The 20,790-nt window shown below is 46.3% G+C and overlaps 1 protein-coding gene across 1 annotated transcript in view; it reads left to right on the forward strand.

The window, feature by feature from the left end:
* TAMM41 (TAM41 mitochondrial translocator assembly and maintenance homolog) overlaps positions 1–16,445 on the forward strand; it is a gene marked incomplete at both ends in the record, with an annotated part of 108,840 nt that extends 92,395 nt beyond the window's left edge. Inside the window, one exon of the mRNA XM_079712361.1 lies at positions 16,327–16,445. Within this exon, the coding sequence (XP_079568487.1) occupies positions 16,327–16,445 (119 nt within the window). The remainder of the gene's footprint in view (positions 1–16,326) is intronic.
* Positions 16,446–20,790: the final 4,345 nt, after the last annotated feature.

The raw sequence follows: 20,790 nt of genomic DNA on the forward strand, positions 1-20,790 counted from the left end.
GTGCAAGTTGTCTGCTCTGTTTGCTGGTTGGAAGAGTCTGTCCTTGCGCTCTTGGGCTGCTCATCATCTTTGTACGGCTTCTGACTCTGTAGGTCTCCAGGGATGGGTGACAAACTTCATCTCCGGATTCCTTTGCCCTCCTCGTGACCCTCAGGATCTAGCCCGCCCTTCTGTGGTGGTGGCCTCCACTGCACATGCAGAGTTCCAGGAAAACAGTGCCTCTGTACACAGGCTTTCAAACCCTGAACACACTCAGTATTGCCCCTCCCCTGAATTTCAGCATAACAGCTAACAACAAGGTGTGTAAAACTTACCCACTTATTCCCTCTCTCGTTTGATTGTGGGTCTTATGCTCCTTGAAGAAAAAAGATAAACTGAAGAGTACAGTGTTCTGCATGTTATATATACAAATAGATTCTGCTCACGGTCTGGACAAGTCATTTCATCTCCTATGCTTCAGGTCTTCTCTGAAAAACTGGATAATAATAGTTCATAAGGTGTTTGCAGAAGTTCATTAAACTAATACATGCTCGGAGTTATAATAATAATTCCCAGGAAATCGATAATCACTAAGTGCTAACTATTTCTATTACTATTATTGTTATATTGTAATTTTCATGAGAGGAAATGTGGTCTATTTGTAAAGATATGGGCTTTGGAATCCAGAAGACTGGCTTTCTATCTTGACTGTCTCAGTTACTGGCTGTGTGACTTCAGGGAAGTTATTTAACTTAGAGCCTCAACTTGGTCAGAGTAGGATAGAGTTTAATACTACTGACCCCCAGCAGTCATTGTGAATATTAACTGAGGGACTGTCTAGAAAACCCCTGGTGAAGGTCAGACACGGAGTAGACACCTAGTACGTGATAGCTCCTGTCTGTTACTCTGCATGGAAAATACATCATTTCCAATACATAATAAATGAAAATTGCACACATGTTAACCTGTAAAGGGAGGTCAAGGAAGAAGGGAAAGGCAGTGCTATCAGACTAGCTGTTCGGTGACTCTAGAATTAGGACCAACATTTATTGAGTGCCTCGAGGGCAAGAAAGAGAGCTAACATTTATTGAGCACCTACTATGTGCCAGGCACTTTAAATAAGTGCATTTGAGCCTCAGAAAGACCCACAAGGAAGGGTTTGTCTCGTTTCCTGGTAATAAGACAGACAAAATGCTTGCTAAGGTCTCACACTGAGTAAACAGTGTAGCTGGAGCTCTAATCCGGGACTGTGTGATGCGCAAACATGGCTTTCCTCCCCCTTACGTAATACTCAGACATGGAACGGCAGTCGTCAGGATGAGCGGAGCATAGCCAGGAGGTGGGCAGGAGTGAAGTCATTGCAGGTATGAGAACAGCGCACGGGAGAAGCAAGAGCCGCAGAGGCTCACAGGAGGGTCCGAGTCCTTTCCAGGAAGGTAACAGAGGAGGTGGGAGAGGTGTGTGGGAGGAGGGGTGCCGCGGAGCATCCTGCGCGGCGGTGACCCCTTCACAGTGAGAGGAGGGCACAGGATCCAGCAGCTGTAGTGCGGGCACATCGGTCACATCGGTCACAGGGCCACACGAAGTGGTCCTTCTCTTCAGGTTCAAGCTGAATGTTCCCACCTGAGGGTACCCAGAGCGCTCAGGGTCCTCCTATGCTCGTCCTGTCCAGATGCCTTTTCCCATCTCCTTGACCCGCCTGTGTCCTCAAAACGTAGATAGCGACCCTCTAGATAGCGACCCTCTTTGCATATCTCAAGTCTTTGTGTTATGCTGGGTCTCTCCCTCTACCCTGAATTCCATCCTCAAGGCTTTCTTTTGTTACCCTGGCTTAGGCATCTGCCAAGGTCAAGAAGAACAGGGCTGGGGGCAGGGAGGGAGAAAAAGTAGATCCCACCACCACACTGGGAGGAATTTGGACTTTTCCAGGTTCATCCCCTGCAGACTTAACGCTTTAGCAAGTTCACAGTGAAGAGCGTAGCTGAGGGGACAGGACTGGGGGAGGGGGACGATGCGGGGCGACTGCGGCTGCCCGGGGAGAGCTGTGGCCCTCTGGTTTAGGACTGTCATTAGGCAGGATAGTGAGGAAAAGAGAGATCTGAGACATATTTACGAGGTTAGAATAAATCGGTAATTGGCTGTGGAGGTGAGAGAGAGGGAGGGACTCAGGAGGACACTCTGGTTTCTAGGTGGTTGTCTGGGTAGCAGGGAGCGTTGTTACCTGCTGGAGTTACAGGGGTGGAGCCGATTTAAGGGGAGGCTACCGAGGACCTTGCACAAGTTTGAGGGGCCTCTGGGCTAGATGGGGGGTCCAGCTGCATCTGATACATGAGCACAAGACCCAGGAGAGGTCTTGATGGCCAACTGAGAACAATCAAGATCCCCCCACCTCCCTGGGTAGAATGAGAAAAACAAGGGGCAGGGAGAGAGGCTGGGAGAACTGCAAAGCTTAAGGGGCAGGTGGAGAGAAAGCAGCTCTCAGAAAACCCAGAGACGCACAAGAATACGGGGAGTATATGAGGCTTCCCGCTGCTTTGAGAGTAAGTCTGAGCTCCTTACTGCCGCCCACAGGGCCCTGCCTCCTCGATCTCCTGCCTCCTGCCCCTTCTGCCTGGATGCACACCCGACCTTCCTCTTTCCTCCGGCGCACCAAGCTCATTCCTGTCTTGGGTCTGTCCTTCTGACCTTCCCCACCTTCCAGGGCAGCCATTTATTAAACCACTTTATTGAGGTATGATTGACATGCAAAAAAGCTGTGCAGATTTAATGTACACAACTCAGTGGGTTTGGGGATAAGTATACACCTGTGAAACCATCCCCCATCAAGGCTATAAACGTATCCATCACCTCCTCATTATTATTATTGGGTTCCTCCACTCCCCTTAGTTAGTAGTATTTTGTGTGTGTGTGTGTGTGTGTTTGTGTGTGTGGTAAGCACACTGAACATAAGATCTATCCTCTCAGCATATTTTAGGTATGCAATATGATGCTGTTAGCTCCAGGCACTATGCTGTATAATAGATCACCGGAAGTTATTTATCTTGCCTGACTGCAGTCTGTACCCTTTGATCATCACCTCACTGTCTCCCTCACCAGCCCGTGGTAGCCACCTTTCTACTCTTGCCTTCTATGAGTTTGACCAGTTCAGATTCCTCATGTCACTGGAATCCTACATAATTTGTCTTTGTCTGGCTTATTTCACTTAGCACAGTGTCCTCTAGGTTCATGCATCTTGGCACAAAAGGCACGAATTCCTTCTTTTTTTAAGGCTGAACAGTATTCCATTGTATATATGTGCATTTATCCATTCATCCATCGATGGACCCTTAGTTGGCTTCCATGCCTCGGCCGCTGTGAATCATGCAGGGCAGACACTCTCGACCATCCTGTCTCAGGTAGCTCTTTTTATTCCTACTCACTTCATCCTGAGTTATTTCCTTTCTAGCTTGTAGCACCATCTGAAATCTCTGGAACCTAAGTAATTATTTGTCTCTTTTCCCTTCCCCCATTAAGACGTAAGCTCCATAAAGACGTGAGCTTGGGGCTTCCCTGGTGGCGCAGTGGTTGAGAGTCCGCCTGCCGATGCAGGGGACACGGGTTCGTGCCCCGGTCCGGGAAGGTCCCACATGCCGCGGAGCGGCTGGGCCCGTGAACCATGGCCGCTGAGCCTGCGCGTCCGGAGCCTGTGCTCTGCAACGGGAGAGGCCACAACAGTGAGAGGCCCGCGTACCGCAAAAAAAAAAAAAAAAAAAAAAAAAAAGACGTGAGCTTGTCTGCCTTGTTCGTCCCCATATGCTCGGCACCTACCTGAGTGCCTGGCACCTAGTGCACACTCAGTACATACCTGCAGAGAGAATGAATGGACCGGGAGGGGTGATGTCACAGCAGCCTAGGGCAGTGGTTCTCCATCAGGGCTGCTTGCATCAAAGTCACCCATGAGGTTTTGTAAACGTGCAGATGTCTGTCCCCTGCCCCAACCTCATACCCGTGAAATCTGAATCCCCTGGGCATGGGTAGTGTAAAATTCTCCACTTTGATGTACTTTGCTGATAGCCAGGTCAGGGAACCTGTAGACTAGAGAATTTCAAGGATCAACACCGCCAAATGCAGCAGGGAGTTTCATGGATCTAAGAACTGAACAATGTCCAGACTTGACATGCTTTAGGGTTAAGCCAGTCAGTTCAAAGTATGGAGGAGGCTACTCAGGAGGGAATGTACCCCCATCTTCTCCTACCACCCATGTGGTTTAGAGGGTCTGACCCCCTCCTCCTCCAGAGCAGGCACTTACTGGTCACAGCAATGGGCTTGCCTTCTGCAGCGTACAGCTCAGGGCTGGACACAGCCAAGGACTTCCAAGAGGATGCTTGCTCGGGCTCCTGAGTAAGTCTCTTCTGGAAACTCCTGGAAAAGACTCTTCCTCTTCCTCTGGCTGCTGTGGTGTGAGAGTGTGTGACCTGGACCTGCAGTAGCCATTTCACTGCCACAGAAGTAGAGAAGCTTGGAGCCTGCGGATAAACTAGGTTCCCCAGGAAGGGAGAGCTGAGGGAGGGAGAAACTGGGCCCTGTCTGGAGCCTGTCCCCAATGAAGCTTCAGTTCCACGACTCAGTACACGAGAAGGAGGCTGACCAATCCAACCAGGATGTCAGTGTCAGCCTGCACGTGTGCTGAGTTGACAGTGAACCAGGCCTTTGCTGTTGTTGTTGTTTTATAAAAGTATTTATTTTATTTATCTTTGGCTGCGATGCGTCTTCGCTGCTGTGCATGGGCTTTCTCTAGTTGCGGCGAGCGGGGGCTACTCTTCGTTGCGGTGCATGGGCTTCTCATTGCGGTGGCTTCTCTTGTTGCAGAGTATGGGCTCTAGGCACCCGGGCTTCAGGAGTTGTGGCTCGAGGGCTCAGTAGTTGCGGCCCGTGGACTCTAGAGCGCAGGCTCAGTAGTTGTGGCGCACAGGCTTAGTTGCTCCGCAGCATGGGAGATCTTCCCAGACCAGGGCTCGAACCCGTGTCCCCTGTGTTGGCAGGCAGATTCTTAACCACTGCGCCACCAGGGAAGCCCAACCAGGCCTTTATTGATGCGCAGACCCTTCAACAGACTTTCCTGAAGCAGGATAGGAATCTAAGCCATGGGCTGCAGTCAGCAGAGTGACATGAGCAATCGCAACACCCATCACAATCTGTCCGTATTTTTAGAGGGTTAGAACCTGGGTCTAAAGGGTTAGAACCTGGGTCTAAAGGGTTGGAAGCCTAACATAGCCTGATTCTGGGAAATAGATATTTTACAACTGATACAGAGAAAGCTATCTAGAAATAGACACTCTGTGAAGTCTTTTATCTTGTGGTCACACACCAACGCCAAGATGTTCCAAGATCCAGGACGGCCTCAGTAGTCTTCACAACCAAAGTCAAGTCTTGACATCTTGAGAAACCAACATGGGAACAAGCAGAACCAATAGATCTCAAGCTATTGTGGGTGTGAATGAACATTCCCTTTTGCTTCATGGCCCGAAAGCTGTACATCTGTTTTGGATTGTACATTGTGTCTGTGCTTTGATCCACAGTAACTTCTCATGTTATGGAATTGATTTGCATTGAACACCACTGTAAATAAAAAGAAATACATGTCTGAAAAAGAAAGCAACCTGACCAACAGTAGTAACAGTGGACTGTTTGTCCTATGTAGGTTGGAGTCGCACAGAATTCAGGGGCTCTTCTGGGGACCCTCATCATTGTAAAGCAAAGGAAATGGGCTTTGGTGGCAGGACCCACAGCATATGACCATAGGATTCCAGTTTCGGGGTTTGTGGTCAAAAGACTATGGACTTTGGAGACAGATTTAAGTTCAAGCCCTAGTTCCACCACAAGGAAGTTATTTAACAACTGGAAACATGAGTGCAGTCAAATCTACTTCTTGGGTATTGAGGATCAAATGGTAATAGATATCATTTGAAGGTGCCTTGCAGGCCCCCTCTGGGCTCTCAGACTTTTCATGGTAACAGAATAGTGGCCACAGTTTCAAATGTCAGGCTCTCCACCATACCGTCCAGCTTTTTCTCTTCAAAGAGAAAACTCTGGAAAGTGTCAGTTTTTGCTTCTTTTCTTTCTCTATCATTTTACTGCTGCATTGTAAGAGTACCCAAAACATTTATAACATTAATGTGAGACATTCTAATCACTTTGAGGCTGAAATCTAAAGTTTGAAACATAGATACTGAGTACACTTTCTTTTTTTTTCTTTTTTTTTTTTTTTGCGGTACGCAGGCCTCTCACTGCTGCGGCCTCTCCCGTTGCGGAGCACAGGCTCCGGACGCACAGGCCCAGCGGCCACGGCCCACGGGCCCAGCCGCTCCGCGGCATGTGGGATCCTCCCGGACCGGGGCACGAACCCGCGTCCCCTGCATCGGCAGGCGGACTCCCAACCGCTGCGCCACCAGGGAAGCCCCTGAGTACACTTTCTCATCTGCGTCCTCCCAACCTTCTTTCAACTTTATCGACATATAATGTAGATCTGTTTTAGGTGCATGCCTCAAGGACTTTTGACAAATGTATGCACATATGTAACCACCAATACAGTATAAATGACTTCTACCACTCCAGAAAGTTCCGTCATGCCTCTTTGCAGTCAATCCCTCCTAAGCCCTATCACAGGCAACCACTGACTGCATCTCCATCACCATAGATTAGACCTGTCTTTTCTAGAATTTCATAGAGCTGAAATCACACATGTAGTCCTTTGTATCTGGTTTCTTTCTTTTTTCTTTTTTTTTTTTTTTTGCTGTACGCGGGCCTCTCACTGTTGTGGCCTCTCCCGTTGCGGAGCACAGGCTCCGGACGCGCAGGCTCAGCAGCCATGGCTCACGGGCCCAGCTGCTCTGCGGCATGTGGGATCTTCCCGGACCAGGGCACGAACTCGTGTCCCCTGCATCGGCAGGCGGACTCTCAACCACTGCGCCACCAGGGAAGCCCCTGGTTTCTTTTTTTCACCATAATGTTTTTGAGATTAATCCCTGCTGTTGCATGTATCAGTAGGTTATTCCTTTTTTTGCTAAGAAGTAATCCATTGTGTCAACCTATCTCAATTTGTTTATTTTTTACCTATTGAAGGGCATTTAATTTTTACTATTAAAAAGTTTTAATAGCTTTTTGCAGTTTTTTACTATTATAAGTAAAGCTGCTCTGACGTTTGTGTGCAAGTCTTTTTGTAACATTTCATTTCTCTTAGGTATCTATCTAGCAGTAGAATCGCAGTCATGTGATAAGTAAATGTTTAAATTTTTAAATGTTTATAAAATGTGCCCAACAGTGTATGAGAGTTTCAGTTGCTTCACAGTCTTTGCCAGCACTTGATACTCTTCTAGCCATTCTAGTGGAAATGAAGTGGTAACATTGTGGTTTGTTACTAACCTTTTTTTTTTTTTTTTTTTTTTTTTTTGCGGTATGCGGGCCTCTCACTGTTGTGGCCTCTCCCGTTGCGGAGCACAGGCTCCGGACGCGCAGGCTCAGCAGCCATGGCTCACGGGCCCAGCCGCTCCGCGGCATGTGGGATCTTCCCGGACTGGGGCACGAACCCGTGTCCCCTGCATCGGCAGGCGGACTCTCAACAACTGAGCCACCAGGGAAGCCCTGTTACTAACCTTTTAAAAAATTTGTGGAAAAATACATATAGCATAAAGTTTACCATCTTAACCATTTTTTTTGTCTTGTTTTGTTTTATTTTGTTTTTTGGTACACGGGCCTCTCACTGTTGTGGCCTCTCTCGTTGTGGGGCACAGGCTCCGGACGCGCAGGCCCAGCGGCCATGGCTCACGGGCCTAGCTGCTCCGCGGCAAGTGGGATCCTCCTGGACTGGGGCACGAACCCGTGTCCCCTGCATCGGCAGGCGGACTCTCAACCACTGCACCACCAGGGAAGCCCCATTTTAACCACTTTTAAGTGTACAGTTCAGAGGCATTAAGTACATTCACATTATTGTACAACCGTCATCACCATCCATCCTTAGAACTCTTTTCATCTTGCAAAACTGAAACTCTGCCCCCATTAAATACTATCTCCTCATTCCCCCTCCCCCCAGCCCTTGGCAATCACCAGTTTACTTTCTGTCTATATGAATTTGACTAGTACTCTAGGTACCTCATATAGTGGGATTGTACAGTGTTTGTCCTTTTGTGACTTATTTCACTTCGCATAATGTCCTCAAGGTTTCTCCATGTTGTAGCATGTGTCAGAATTGCCTTCCTTTCAATTCTTTAGGGTAAATATCCAAAAGTGGGATTGCAGGATCATATGATAGCTCTATTTTAAAATTTTGAGTAATCACCATACTGTTTTCCATAGAAGCTGCACCATTTTACATTCCCAGTGTCAGTGTACAAGGGTTCCAATTTCTCCACATCCTCACCAACACTTGTTTTCTGTCTTCTGGGTTTTTTTTTTTTTCTTCTTTTTTAAAAAAAACAGCGATCCTAATGGGTGTGAGGTGTAGCTCACTGTGATTTTGATTTACATTTCCTTAATGATTAGTAATGTTGAGCATCTTTTCATGTGCTTATTCACCACTTGTATATCTTCTTTGGAGAAATATCTATTCAAGTCCTTGGCCAATTTTTTTAAAATAAATTTATTATTTTTTTTTATTTTTGGCTGCGTTGGGTCTTCGTTGCTGCATGCGGGCTTTCTCTAGTTGCAGTGAGCAGAGGCTACTCTTTGTCACAGTGCACGGACTTCTCATTGTGGTGGTTTCTCTTGTTGCGGAGCACAGGCTCTAGGTGTGCAGGCTTCAGTAGTTGTGGCATGCGGGCTCAGTAGTTGTGGCGCATGGGCTTAGTTGCTCCTCAGCATGTGTGATCTTCCCGGACCAGGGCTCGAACCCATGTCCCCTGAATTGGCAGGCGGATTCTTAACCACTGTGCCACAAGGGAAGTTTCCCTTGACTAGTTTTTAAAATTGGGATGTTGGTTTTCTGTTGTGGTCGCCACTGACTTTTCAACTGTCCTTCTCTTAGTGGTGTTATTCCATTTTATAGATGAGGAAACTTTAGTTCAGACTGGCAAAGTGACCATAATAGTACTAGTCACAGGCATTGTTCTTATCTCATCAAAGATAAAGATGAGCAATTGTGGTTGAGAGTCTGCCTGCCGATGCAGGGGACACGGGTTCGTGCCCCGATCCCGGAAGATCCCACATGCCGCGGAGCGGCTGGGCCCGCGAGCCATGGCCGCGGAGCCTGTGTGTCCGGAGCCTGTGCTCTGCAACGGGAGAGGCCACAGCAGTGAGAGGCCCGCGTACAGCAAAAAAAAAAAAAAAAAAAAAAAAAAAAAAAAAAAAAAAGATGAGCAATCATTTGAATTATCATTTGAAGATTGACTGAACATATACTAAGGGCAATAGAAGTGTGACACAGGCTGGAGATACCGGTTTACAGTTCCTGGAGGGAGACAGATAAGTAAACAGGCAATGTTAGTACAGTGTGACAAGCACCTAATAGGGGAAGTACGTGCTGCTCTGAATATTTGGGAAACTAGAGGGAGCTTAGTAGAGCTGAAGCACTAAGTTTAGGAGTGGCTAGCAATGAGGCTAGGGATGGAGATTGGTTACAGTTCTTAATTGCAAATAACAGAATCCACTCAAGTTTATTTGAGCCGAAAATAAATTTGTAAAAGAATATTAGATATTTCCAAGAGGACCAGAGAGGGGGGCTTGGAGGCTACAGGACCAGAAACAATGCCCAAACCACCCCACGGGACTTTCAGCAAAGACCCCACTGCCACAGCCCAGCTGGTATAGTCACTGAAGCTCACCAGCTGCAGTGACATGGACACCCAGCCCCCACCAGTGCTGCCCTCAAAGCCGGTTGCCTCTGCTCTCACCCTTGTCTTAACATGAGTCCCTGGAGTGCCTGCTTCGTCACACTGCTCACTTGTGAACAAAACCTTGCATGGCTGTGTCTGATGGACAGAACTTGCTCCCCACATGCAAGTTGGGAAAATGAGTTTTTCTGGCTCTGTCTTCAGTGAGCAGGACTCTAAAGGGGGAATTCCCCAGTCACAGAAAGGGTTCAAAAACACTGGGCAGGTTCACACAAACACTTGTACAGGAACATTCACAGCAACTTTGTTTGTAGCAGCCAATAGCTGGAGAGAGTCCAGATGTCCTTCAACATGTGAATGGTTAAACAAACTGGTCCGTCCACACCGTGGAGTATTCCTCAGCAGTAAAAGGAATGGGCTATTAATACACACAGCAGCTTGGATGGCTCTCCAGGGAATCACGCTGAGTGAAAGAAGCCAGTCCCCAAGGGTTGCATGCTGTGTGTGATGGAAGTATGACAAATAGGCTGCAAAGCTGCAAATCCAGCCTTGAGGCAATCAGGGAAGGCTCCACCGAGAAAGAGATCTTTTGAAGAAATGCTCGTAGAGGGAACTGCACTGCAGGTACCAAGGCCTAAAAGGGCCTGTCAAGTTTAAGACAGAGAGGAAAGTCTAATGGTGTTGGAGCATAAGAGTGTTTTAGGAGTGTTAGAAGAAAAGGCTAGAAAAATGGGCTGGGACCAGAACAGGAAGATCCTTGAATGCCGTACTAAGAAGTCTGGACTTGTTTCTGTAAAGCAGCAATTCTCAGACCATAGCCTGCTTCAGGATCATCTGGTGGCGGGGGTGGGGGGTGTGTGTTAAAATGCAGATTGCTGGGCCCCACTGCCAGAGTTTCTGACTGAGTCTGTCTGGGATGGGGCCTGAGAATTTACGTTTGTCCCTGCTGATGAGGGGACCCCATGTGGAGAACCACAGGTGTAATGAATAGGAGGAGGTAGACAGAAGTTTTCAAGCAGGGGAATAATCAGATCAGTTTTTTTAGAAGGATCTTCAGTGGAATTAACCTGGGGACTGAGTGACTTCCTGCAGTGTAAATCCCTCAGATGATCCACACAGATGGTATTAAAAGCAAAGGGCTAGGTGTTGAGAAAATGTGGGTTCCAGTTCTGTCTCTGTGACTAGCTGGCTGTCTGAACTGGGGCAAATATGTTAACCAACTTGAATGTCAATTAGGATGCCAATAACAATAATGACTACCATTTATTGAATAGTTACGTAATCATCTTGTGAAATACAGCTGTTCTAAGAGATAGATATTATGGTTCCGTTTTACAGGTGAGAAAATTAAGACTCAAAGGAGTTAACTTGCCCAAGATTCCAAGACTATTAAAGGGTGGGGTTAGGATTCAAAACTAGGATTTTTTTTTTAAACTCTAAAGCTTGTGCTCCTAATTGCTTTGTCGTGATTTCTGAAACTGAGGTTTACAAATGTAGTCTTAGGAAGTTATGAGTTTTCTATGAGAATTTTTAAACTCTAGTATTTTTTATGTCAATCTTTAAAAATTTGATATAAGCAAATACCGGGTCATCTGGATGACCTTTCTACCTGATTTCAGGCCCTGCATTTGCATATGTGTTTACAGTGGCATTTAAGCGGAGTAGAATCATTGTAATTGTCCCAGCCAAAGCCAAAAGAACATCAGTGGTCCTCAGTAGTGAATGATGTGCCCATGCAAAATAAAGAGCCAAGGACCCCAAGACAAGCTGGATGAATGAAGCGTTCATGGTGGTTTGAATGGAGAAAAGGCAGGAGAGTTAAGTCGCCAAGGGGCCCACGGTAGTAAGAAAATACAAACACATGAGCCCAGAGGTGAGTTCCATATTCACACTGCTAACATATTTAGTTTCACGGAACAACATCATCTGTCATATTAAGTTAATGCTGTTAATTTCAACATTGCTGATCTAGTGGAATTGCATATATTTAGCTTGCAAATACGTTTGTGTTTTATAATTGCTTAAAAGCTACAAGCCAGGGAATTCCCTGGCGGTCCAGTGGTTAGGACTTAGCACTTTCACTGCCGAGGGTCCGGGTTCAATCCCTGATCAGGGAACTAAGATCCCACAAGCTGCACAGTGTGGCCAAAAAAAAAAAAAAAAAAAAAAAAAGCTACAAGCCTTTTAAAAAGGTACAAATCCTAAGAGTTCTCATCACAAGGAAAACGGTTTTTTTTTTTCCCTATTTCTTTAACGTTGTATCTGTATAAGATGACGGATGTTCAGAATGTATTGTGGTCATCATTTCATGATGTATGTAACTCAAATCTATGCTGTACACCTTAAACTTATACATATAGGTCAATGATATCTCAGTAAGAGTGGAAGAAAAAAAAAGGTGCAAGCCTCTAAGGAACTTACGTTGAGTTTTATGGTGTCCATATTCGAGCAACATGAGAACAAAAACAATATAAGTGAACTCTGGGAGTCCAGGGGAATTTTTGTTCATGAATGGGGGTCTGCAGATGACTTAAGAGTAGGCCAGGGTTCTGGGTTATAGTCAACAGAAAAGGTCTCTGGTTAATATAAGCAGAAAGAGAGGTTATAGGATGGGTATTGGGTGGCCAAAGAATAGATGGGAGGCTAGAGATTCAGGCTCAGAATGTGGTCAGGAGCTCGGGAAGGGAAGAAGCCCTGGCTGTCCCGGCACTGCATTCACCACTTCAGCCCGGGCACTGGTGTCCCAGGACTCTCGACATGGCTGCCACCACCAAGCCTTCAAATCACTGTCTCAAGAATGAAGAACCTTGGCAGGAACGTCCATTTGGCTGAGCCTCACCCATTCCCCTACATCCTGGCTGTCAGGGAGGGACCACGTGGCCCCCTTTGGTTTCTGTAGACCCAGCCAATGGAGAGTCTCCCCCAAATAGGATAAACCTCTAGATGCTGGGGAGCCAAAACCCAGTCCAGTATACACACTCCACTGTGGGTCAGAGAAAACGGGCCCAGTTCTAGGGATGTCAGCATTAAATAACACAACCTCAGGAGCATCAGCTCGAAAGCCCTGCCCACATGTTTGCAGTTACTGCCGGCAGCGGCAGTGTCCTGCCAGGTCCCACCAAGATCAAGAGCAGAGATAAAATGCCCAGCCTCCACAGTGGCTATTTTGGTTCCACGGCCTCACTGCTGTGGGCAGATCAGGAGGGAATCATGGACAGTAATTGAACAGAGAAAACAGAAAAATTTTTTCTTCCTGGAAAAAAATTTTTTTTCATTGAAATCAGCTTCTTTTGATGTTTATAAAAAGAAGCCAATAAAAGGCCTCTAGCTCAGATTTTGGAGCTGAAATTCAGAAAACATAGTATTTATCATCGCAGCACTTTTCTGTTCCCGTCCTCCTGGGCTGATCACACAACTGGTTTTGCTGGGAGCAGGAGTGCTGGGGGGTGTTTGTCCCGGTCTCTGATGGCGCTGGCTTCAAACACTCCCCTGCAGCGCTTCACATGTGGCTGCAATTAACTGTGCAGCAAACCTACTGCAGGAGGAGAGATTGTGTGTCTTATACTTCGCAGTAGGAAACCGTGACCCTTTCTCATTTTGGTCGCAAATCCTCCACTTCGAAGGTGTTTCATCTGGGGAACTGCACAGGAAGTCCTTGATTGTGTGTTACTTTTTTTGCAAAGATTTCTGCACCCGGAAATAGTGTTTTTCTCCCTCCTTCTCCAGTTACATGAAGGTGTTGGGGGGAAAAAAACCTGTTTTGGCTACTGCATGACCTGCCCCCTGCCCATCTCTCTGACCTCATCGCTACCAGTCTTCCCCTCCCACCCCTCTCCAGCTACAGTGACCTCCTGACTGGTTTCAAAACACGCCAGGCCCTCTTCTGCCTCTGGGTCTTTGCACCTGCTTGGTCCTTGCTTTGGCACCTCCTCCCCCCTTAGAGACACATGATTTGCTCCCTCAACTTCCTTCCAGTTTCTGCTCATATATTTCTTACTATAGAAGTCCTCCTGCTTCTAGTATTTTCTTACCCTGCCCTGTTTCTCTTCAGTGTACCTGACACCCTATACTTACTTCTTTATTTGTTTATTATCTATCTTCTCCTACTAGAATAAATCTTCATGAGGCAGAGACTACGTCTTCTTCCTTGCTAATCACTAGTGGTCAGCACATAATAGACACTCAATAAAGTGTTGGATGAGTGAATGCATGTAATAGTAAAAGCTATCATTTCATGCGTAGTGGAGTTATAAACATTATCTCTAAGGAGAAGTGAATGTATGCTGATGTAGTTAGTGCATGGAGGATCAAGGGCAATGGAGGACCCGCACCAGGATCAGAAGCCACTGGGGAAAGGGGAAATGCGACATTTAAATCTTCACTCTTGACACGTCCTTTGCAGTCCTGGCTCATATACCCAACTGCCTTTCCAACAGTCCCTTTTGGGTATCGCAGAGGCAGCTCACATTACATACGTCCAAAGTGGAAGTCTTAATTCCTCCTGCTCCCAGTATAAATCTCCTCCTTCCCAAAGTTCCCATTTCACTTAAAGCCCACCTTTCACCTTGCTCATGCCAAAAGCCAAGGAGTCATCTTGGGGACCTTGCTTTCCTCCAACCCCTACGTGCAATCCACCAAAAGGTCTGCCAACTCTGCCATGACAGAAACGGCCAGCTGGACGCAAATCTGTGTCCCCTTTCCACAGTGTAGGACCATTGATGGGAAGTAGTTGCCCAAACAGGGACTACATTTCGTAGCTCCTGTCATTTGGGCGAAGTCACATGACTAGCTCTCATCAAGAGATATAAGTGGAATGATCTGTGCCACAGCAGGCCCACGTGTCCTTCTCCATCTGTCTGCTGGATGAAGAGGATCCTCAAAGGATTCTGGGGCCCCAGGGGTTGGCAGAGTCACAAGATGAGGATCCTCGGTCCCCGAGTCACCACTTGGAGGAGAGCCACTTGCTCTTCTAGAACTGCTCACTGTTTGGACTTTATGTCAAAAACCACTAAGTTTTTGGGGTCATTTGGTTCAGTAGCTGACATTACCTTACGCAGTACATCTATCTCCAAACTATACCTCAGATCTGTCCACTTGTCTTCATTAGTCTCTTATTTTATTTGGAACCTCCATCCTCTCTCATCAGAAAGATTGCTGAAGTCTCCTAACTTATCTCCTTCCTCGCTCCCTGCCGGCTATAGACTGAATGCTTATGCCCTCTCCCCCAGTTCATATGTGGAGACCTACTCCCCAGTGTGATGGCATTTGGAGGTAGGGCCTTTGGGAGGTGATCAGGTCATGAGAGTGGAGCCTTCATTAATGGGCTTAGTGCTCTTATACGAGACTCCAGGCACCTCCCCTGCCCCTTCTGCCATGTGAGGGTACAGCAAAAAGATGCCCATCTAAGAACAAAGAAGCCAGGCCTCACCAGACACCAGATATGCCAGTGCCTTGACCTTGGACTTGCCAGGCCCCAGAACTGTGAGAAATAAACGTTTGTCATTTAAGTCACCCAGTCTATGGTATTTGTGTTATAGCAGCCCGGAAGGACTAAGACCACCCCCCCACCCCCGATAGTCTATTCTCTACACAGCCATCAGAGAGACCTTTTAAGAATCCAAATCATGTCACCCCCTCAAATAGCTTCCCTTTGCATGGAGAATAAAGTCTGAACTCCTTCCCATAGCCAGTCCACTGCCCCAGCTTTATCTCAAACCGCTCTTCTCCCCCGTTTATTGTGGTCCAGCCACCCTGGCCTTCACTCAGTTCTTCAAACACAGCAGACTTGCTCCTGCCCCAGAGCCTTTGCACTTGCTGTTCCTTCTGCTTGGAGGTCTTTCCCCCAGATCGTGGCACGACTGGTTCCTTGTCATCATTCAGGTCTCAACTCAAACGTTACCTCCTCGTAGGAGTCCTCCCTGATCACACTGTCAGGTTGATGCCACTCTGCTGCCACAACGGGTCATTCTCTATTTCATTCCCTGTTTTATTTTCTTCATTGATCTTATCACTATTTTAAATGATCTCTTTTAAGTTAACTTACATGACGTAAACCATGTTTCCTGGCTAATCATGTCTCTCCCACCTCCTCCCCAGCACCCCTCCACTAGAGCATTAGCTCCACGGGAGCAGGACCTTGTCTGAGTTATTGGCAGTTGAATCTTCAGTGTCTAGAACAGTAAGACAGAAGGTGCTCTAGATCGAAGGAAGAAAGGGAGGGAGGGAGGGAAAAAGCGTGGCGGGGCGGGGGGGGTGGTGGGGGGTGGAAGGGAGAGAGGAAGAATTGCCCTAATCAGATCAAGGACCCTCACAGCACAACCCCAGGATCCACACAAAGTTGCTGGAGAGGAGGAGTGAGCTGGGGAGAGGCAGATGGAAGGCAGGCTGGGCAGCCCTTCTGAAGCAGCCTCCAAGGTACAGAAACGACATCACCTACCACCCCAGGCCATCAGCTTACTATTCTTTGGGAGACTCTCTCCCCCTTTGGAAAGAAAACAAAACAAAACAAAACATACCCTTGCCCTTCTTTTTTCTCTCTGTACAGAAACCTTATCTGTTTTGGACCCAAACCCACTTTCCCTGCTGCCAGTAAGCACTGGAAAGGTTATCCTGCCTCCTTGTCTGTGTGATTCAGAAGGATATGAAGCTGTAAGTGTAGTATAAAGAAGACGTGGTTTGTCCAAGGTAACTAGTTATTTATCAATATATCTCAAATTCTTCAAAAAGTTTTGTACGTTGTGGTGTCTTAAATACTAACACAGTCTGCTTACTGGGTATTCCAGGGCTGCATGCAGTGGGGTCACATTGGACTTTGAAATGGGACCCACTTTTATTGATTATGTGACTGTTCCAATGTATACAAACACTTTTTAAAAAAAATACAAGCTAATACAAATTCATCAGTCTAAGCAAGGTTGACCTGGATTTTAAAGCTGTCCTAAGTAATCAACTGTAGGGTCAATCAGACGAATGATGAAGTGGAAGAAAAAAAAAGCCATTAAAGAATTTTAATACTTTATAAAGTACTTAATAATTTTAAAAACCATGCCTTTTTTTCACTCAGGGCTTTTGCTTTTTTTTTTCCAGTTTTACTGAGGTGTAATTGACATACAGCACTGAATAAGTTTCAGGTGTACAGCAGAATGACTTGACTTACATATATCGTGAAACGATTACCACAAGTTTAGTTAACATCCATCATCTCAAATAGATTTTTAAAAAGGAAAAAAAATGTGTTTTTTTTGACTCAGGATGAGAAGTCTTATGATTTACTCTCCTGACAGCTTTCAAATACACTATACAGCAGTGTTAATTATATGGATCATGCTGTGTGTGTTACATCTCTAGTACTCATGTACCTTATAATTGGAAGTCTGTACCTTTTGACCACCTTCATCCCATTTCCCCTCCCCCCCGCCACCTCTGGTAACCACACATCTGATCTCTTTTTTATGAGTTTGGTTTCTTTCTTTTCTTTTCTTTTTTTTAAGATTCCACATATGAGGGAGATCATACAATATTTGTCTTTCTCTCTCTGTATCTGTCAGTATTCGTCTTATAAGCACCTTTCTAAGTGGGAATCATCCCTGTTACATAGGTGAGAAAATGAAAGTTTGAGCAGGGTCCACGTTTGTGCCCGGTGTCATGCAGCTAGAAAATGGTGGAACCAAGGTTTGAACTCTGGTCTGTCTGATGCTGAAGTCTCAGCCATTTTCACGCGCCAAGGGCTTCTCCATCTTTTGACAAGCAATGTCAGAAATGATGTTAAGACCCTACTAAATTCCAATTCCACATGGTAGCCCACAGGGAATGGGAAACCAGGAGGAGATATTTCCCTTCAGAATTGAAGTGTCGGTCTAGGAGTGTAGATTCAGTGATTTATTTAGGGATTATCAAAGGGGTCTCTTTTGGGTGAGCTGAGTGATATTGTTGAAAGATTATTGAATGAGGAGTCAGGCCAGGTGGTTTGAATCCTGGTTTGGCCCTGCTCAAGTAGTTGCACTAAGGCAAATATTCTACCTGCTCTGAGCCCCCATTTCCTCATCTGCTGAATGGGGTCATCAATACTCCCTCACAGGATCACACTGCATTAAATGAGAGTGCTCAGCACAGCACAGTGCCTGGCACGTGGCTGGTACCCAGTATGCCGATCTTCCTTTGCTGTTTACTTTCTTCTTGCCTGTGTACAGCACGTGCTTGTAAGAGTTGATGCCAAAGAAGCAGTTGGAGCCAGGAGAGACATGGCAGTCTTGGTTTGAAGAATTTCTCTCTGAGGTGATGTCCTCTGAGTGTGTCCACCCTCAGAAGAAAAACCCATGCTTATTTTTGGTGGAGTTCCCCAGCTCAAACCATTCTCCATCTGAGAGGTAGGCAGTTAACTGTGGCCAAACTCTAGCCGGCCTTGAATCCAGCATCTGCAACATTCTTTTCTACGGAAAATGGCTCTTCTTATCTCCCACCCCGGCCCACCGAAGTCTGTGTCTAAGAAAGACAACAAGAATAGATTGCCAGGTGCAATCATCCTTACAGTATTGGAAGGAAAATTCCTTGTGCGAGGACAAAGCCAATCTTTGCACCAGTGTTAAACATCACTTAGAGATCCGAGGTCTGAGCAATTGTTCTGGCCATAAATCTGGTCTTACTTAAGGGGACTCCTTCAGATCCATGCTGTGAAAAGAGCTGACATTCAGAAAAAAGCTCACCACTGACTCCTTGACAGGTTTCAGATGGTACGTTCCCTTGGAACACAGCCCTGGAGCAAGGCTCTCCATGGAATTCGGCATGGGGCTGGAGGCTCAGGTTACTACCACTCCAGCGGCCCCACCATGGGATTCCATCCAGGTGTGGGGGGGGTAAAATCCCTGTGGGGTCAAGGTGGAGGTGAGGCTCACTTCTGCACTCTGAGACGGAAAAGAAGAAAGGGGATTGAGTGCTTATTGCCTGTCTGGCACTGTTAGAGACCTTCATGTACATCTGCCTAGAAATTTTGCAAATGTTTTAACTATTCACAGCTCTATTTACCACATTGTGATCCTGTGACCATATCTCTGAAATCTGGGCACTAGAGGACTCGGCAAGCAGCTCTGGGTTTGAATTATGACTGCCCACCCAGGAATGATAGCTCAGTGAGGGCAATGTGTTCACTGCTGTAGCCAGCCCCCTTGCACATAGGAGGGCCTCCATACTTATTTGTTAAGTTGAATTACCCTGGGCCTGCTTACTTAGTCTCTCTAAAGCTTCTGTTTCCTCAACAATACAAGTAGGAAAAAATAAAACTTAGATCATAGGATTTTTAAATTATGCTTTAAATTGTGAGGTTGTTGTAGATTCATATGCGATTGTCAGAAATAATACAGAGATATCCCATATATCCTTTACCCCACCAGTAACATCTTGCAAAACGAAAGCGCTATATCACAACCAGGATGTTGACATTGATCAATCCATTGATCTTTTAGGATTTCCCTTCTAGGACTTTTATGTGGATTAATTGCAATTATGCAGGCATAATGTTTAGCAAAGTGCATGAGTACTGTAAACGTTTAACAAAGGCAGCTAATATCCTTCTAGGAGACAATATGATGTAGACCAGTGCTGCTCAAAACATAATGTGAATATGAATCATCTGGGGGACTTGTTGAAGTGCAGATTCTAATTCAGTAGGCCTGAGTGGGCCTGAGAGTGTGCATTACTAGCAAGTTCCCAGGGGGTGTCTGCTGTGGCTGACAGGCTAAACACGTGGACTCCAGAATCAGACTGCCAGGGTTCAATTCTAGTTGTGCCCTTATTATCTTTAAGACCTCGACAAGTTATTTAACCTCTCAATGCTTCAGTTTCTTTATTTGCTTCATAGGGGTATTTACAGTCCCTATCTCACAGGGCTGTTGTGAGGCTTAATTATCTTAAAGCACTTAGTGCCTGGGCTGGAGTAAGTGCTCATTAAGTGTTAGGTACCATTATTATTTTAGATTATTTCTTATTCTGTACTCTCTCACTGAAATAAGACCATTTGGGTTTTCCCACTAGTTACTTTGGCCCGCAGAAAAGTAGAAATTCACCTGTTCTCTATGAGAAAAGAGAGAAGTTATTGCTAGAAGGTATTTGTAGAGCTCTTCTAGATCAAAAATGGCAAACACCTGATTCAGCAGTTCCTATTCCCCACCCACAGCAGACGTTACTAATCAATCTTGACATTCTTTTTTCATTGAACCTCAACAATAGCTTCAGAGGCCCTCTTAAGGGAGGGCTCCAGGCACAGCTGGTGCTCAAGATGAAACCTGTGTGCCGATAGTGATCTGGTCTAAGCTCCTCCCAGAAGTGAAGGCTTAGCCCCAGGGCTGCAAGCTGACTTCCAAGGCTCACACTGTCACCCGGAGACTGAGTGTGAACTAGAACCCCCATCTGTGCTCTCTGCGGAACGAGCTGGAGTGAAGAAAGCAAGATAGGAAGACCAGGAGAGATTCACGAGAGCACGTTAGAAGCAAAGGGATACAGGTAGAGAAAGACTTCCTTCATAGACAGGTTAGTGCATCTAGAAGAACAATAAGAGTCCCTGTGCACTGCGACCATTTCAGATTGGCAGCCAGTGGGGTTTCCCTTATGACCCCTGTGGAGTATGACATGGGAGGACACCCTGAAAAATGAACTACTTATCGGGAATGTGGTGTGGAAAAGAAAACTGTCTTTACAGTACTAACTGGGGAGGCCTTAAAAAATCGAAAGGAGCAAATGGAAAGGCAAAGACCTTATTCCCACTTAATTGAACTCCTGAGGGCTTTTCCATGTGTGAGTTATATCTGTCTTGATGGGGCAGCTGTGCGCTCCACCCTGTAATTCTGCCTCTCCCCGCTCTCCTCTCCCCGCTCTCAGTTTTCATCACTGGACCGCGCTTGACTTCACAGACCATCGTGGACCCAGGACTTCAAGGTAAATCAGATTGTGGCCATTTTTGTGGATTGGTAGAAAGACAAGAATCAAATCTTCTCTCTGAGCAGTTTGAATGATGAAG

This window comes from Hyperoodon ampullatus (assembly GCF_949752795.1).
Source record: "Hyperoodon ampullatus genome assembly, chromosome: 10".
In the NCBI taxonomy this organism is placed as follows: Eukaryota; Metazoa; Chordata; class Mammalia; order Artiodactyla; family Ziphiidae; genus Hyperoodon; species Hyperoodon ampullatus.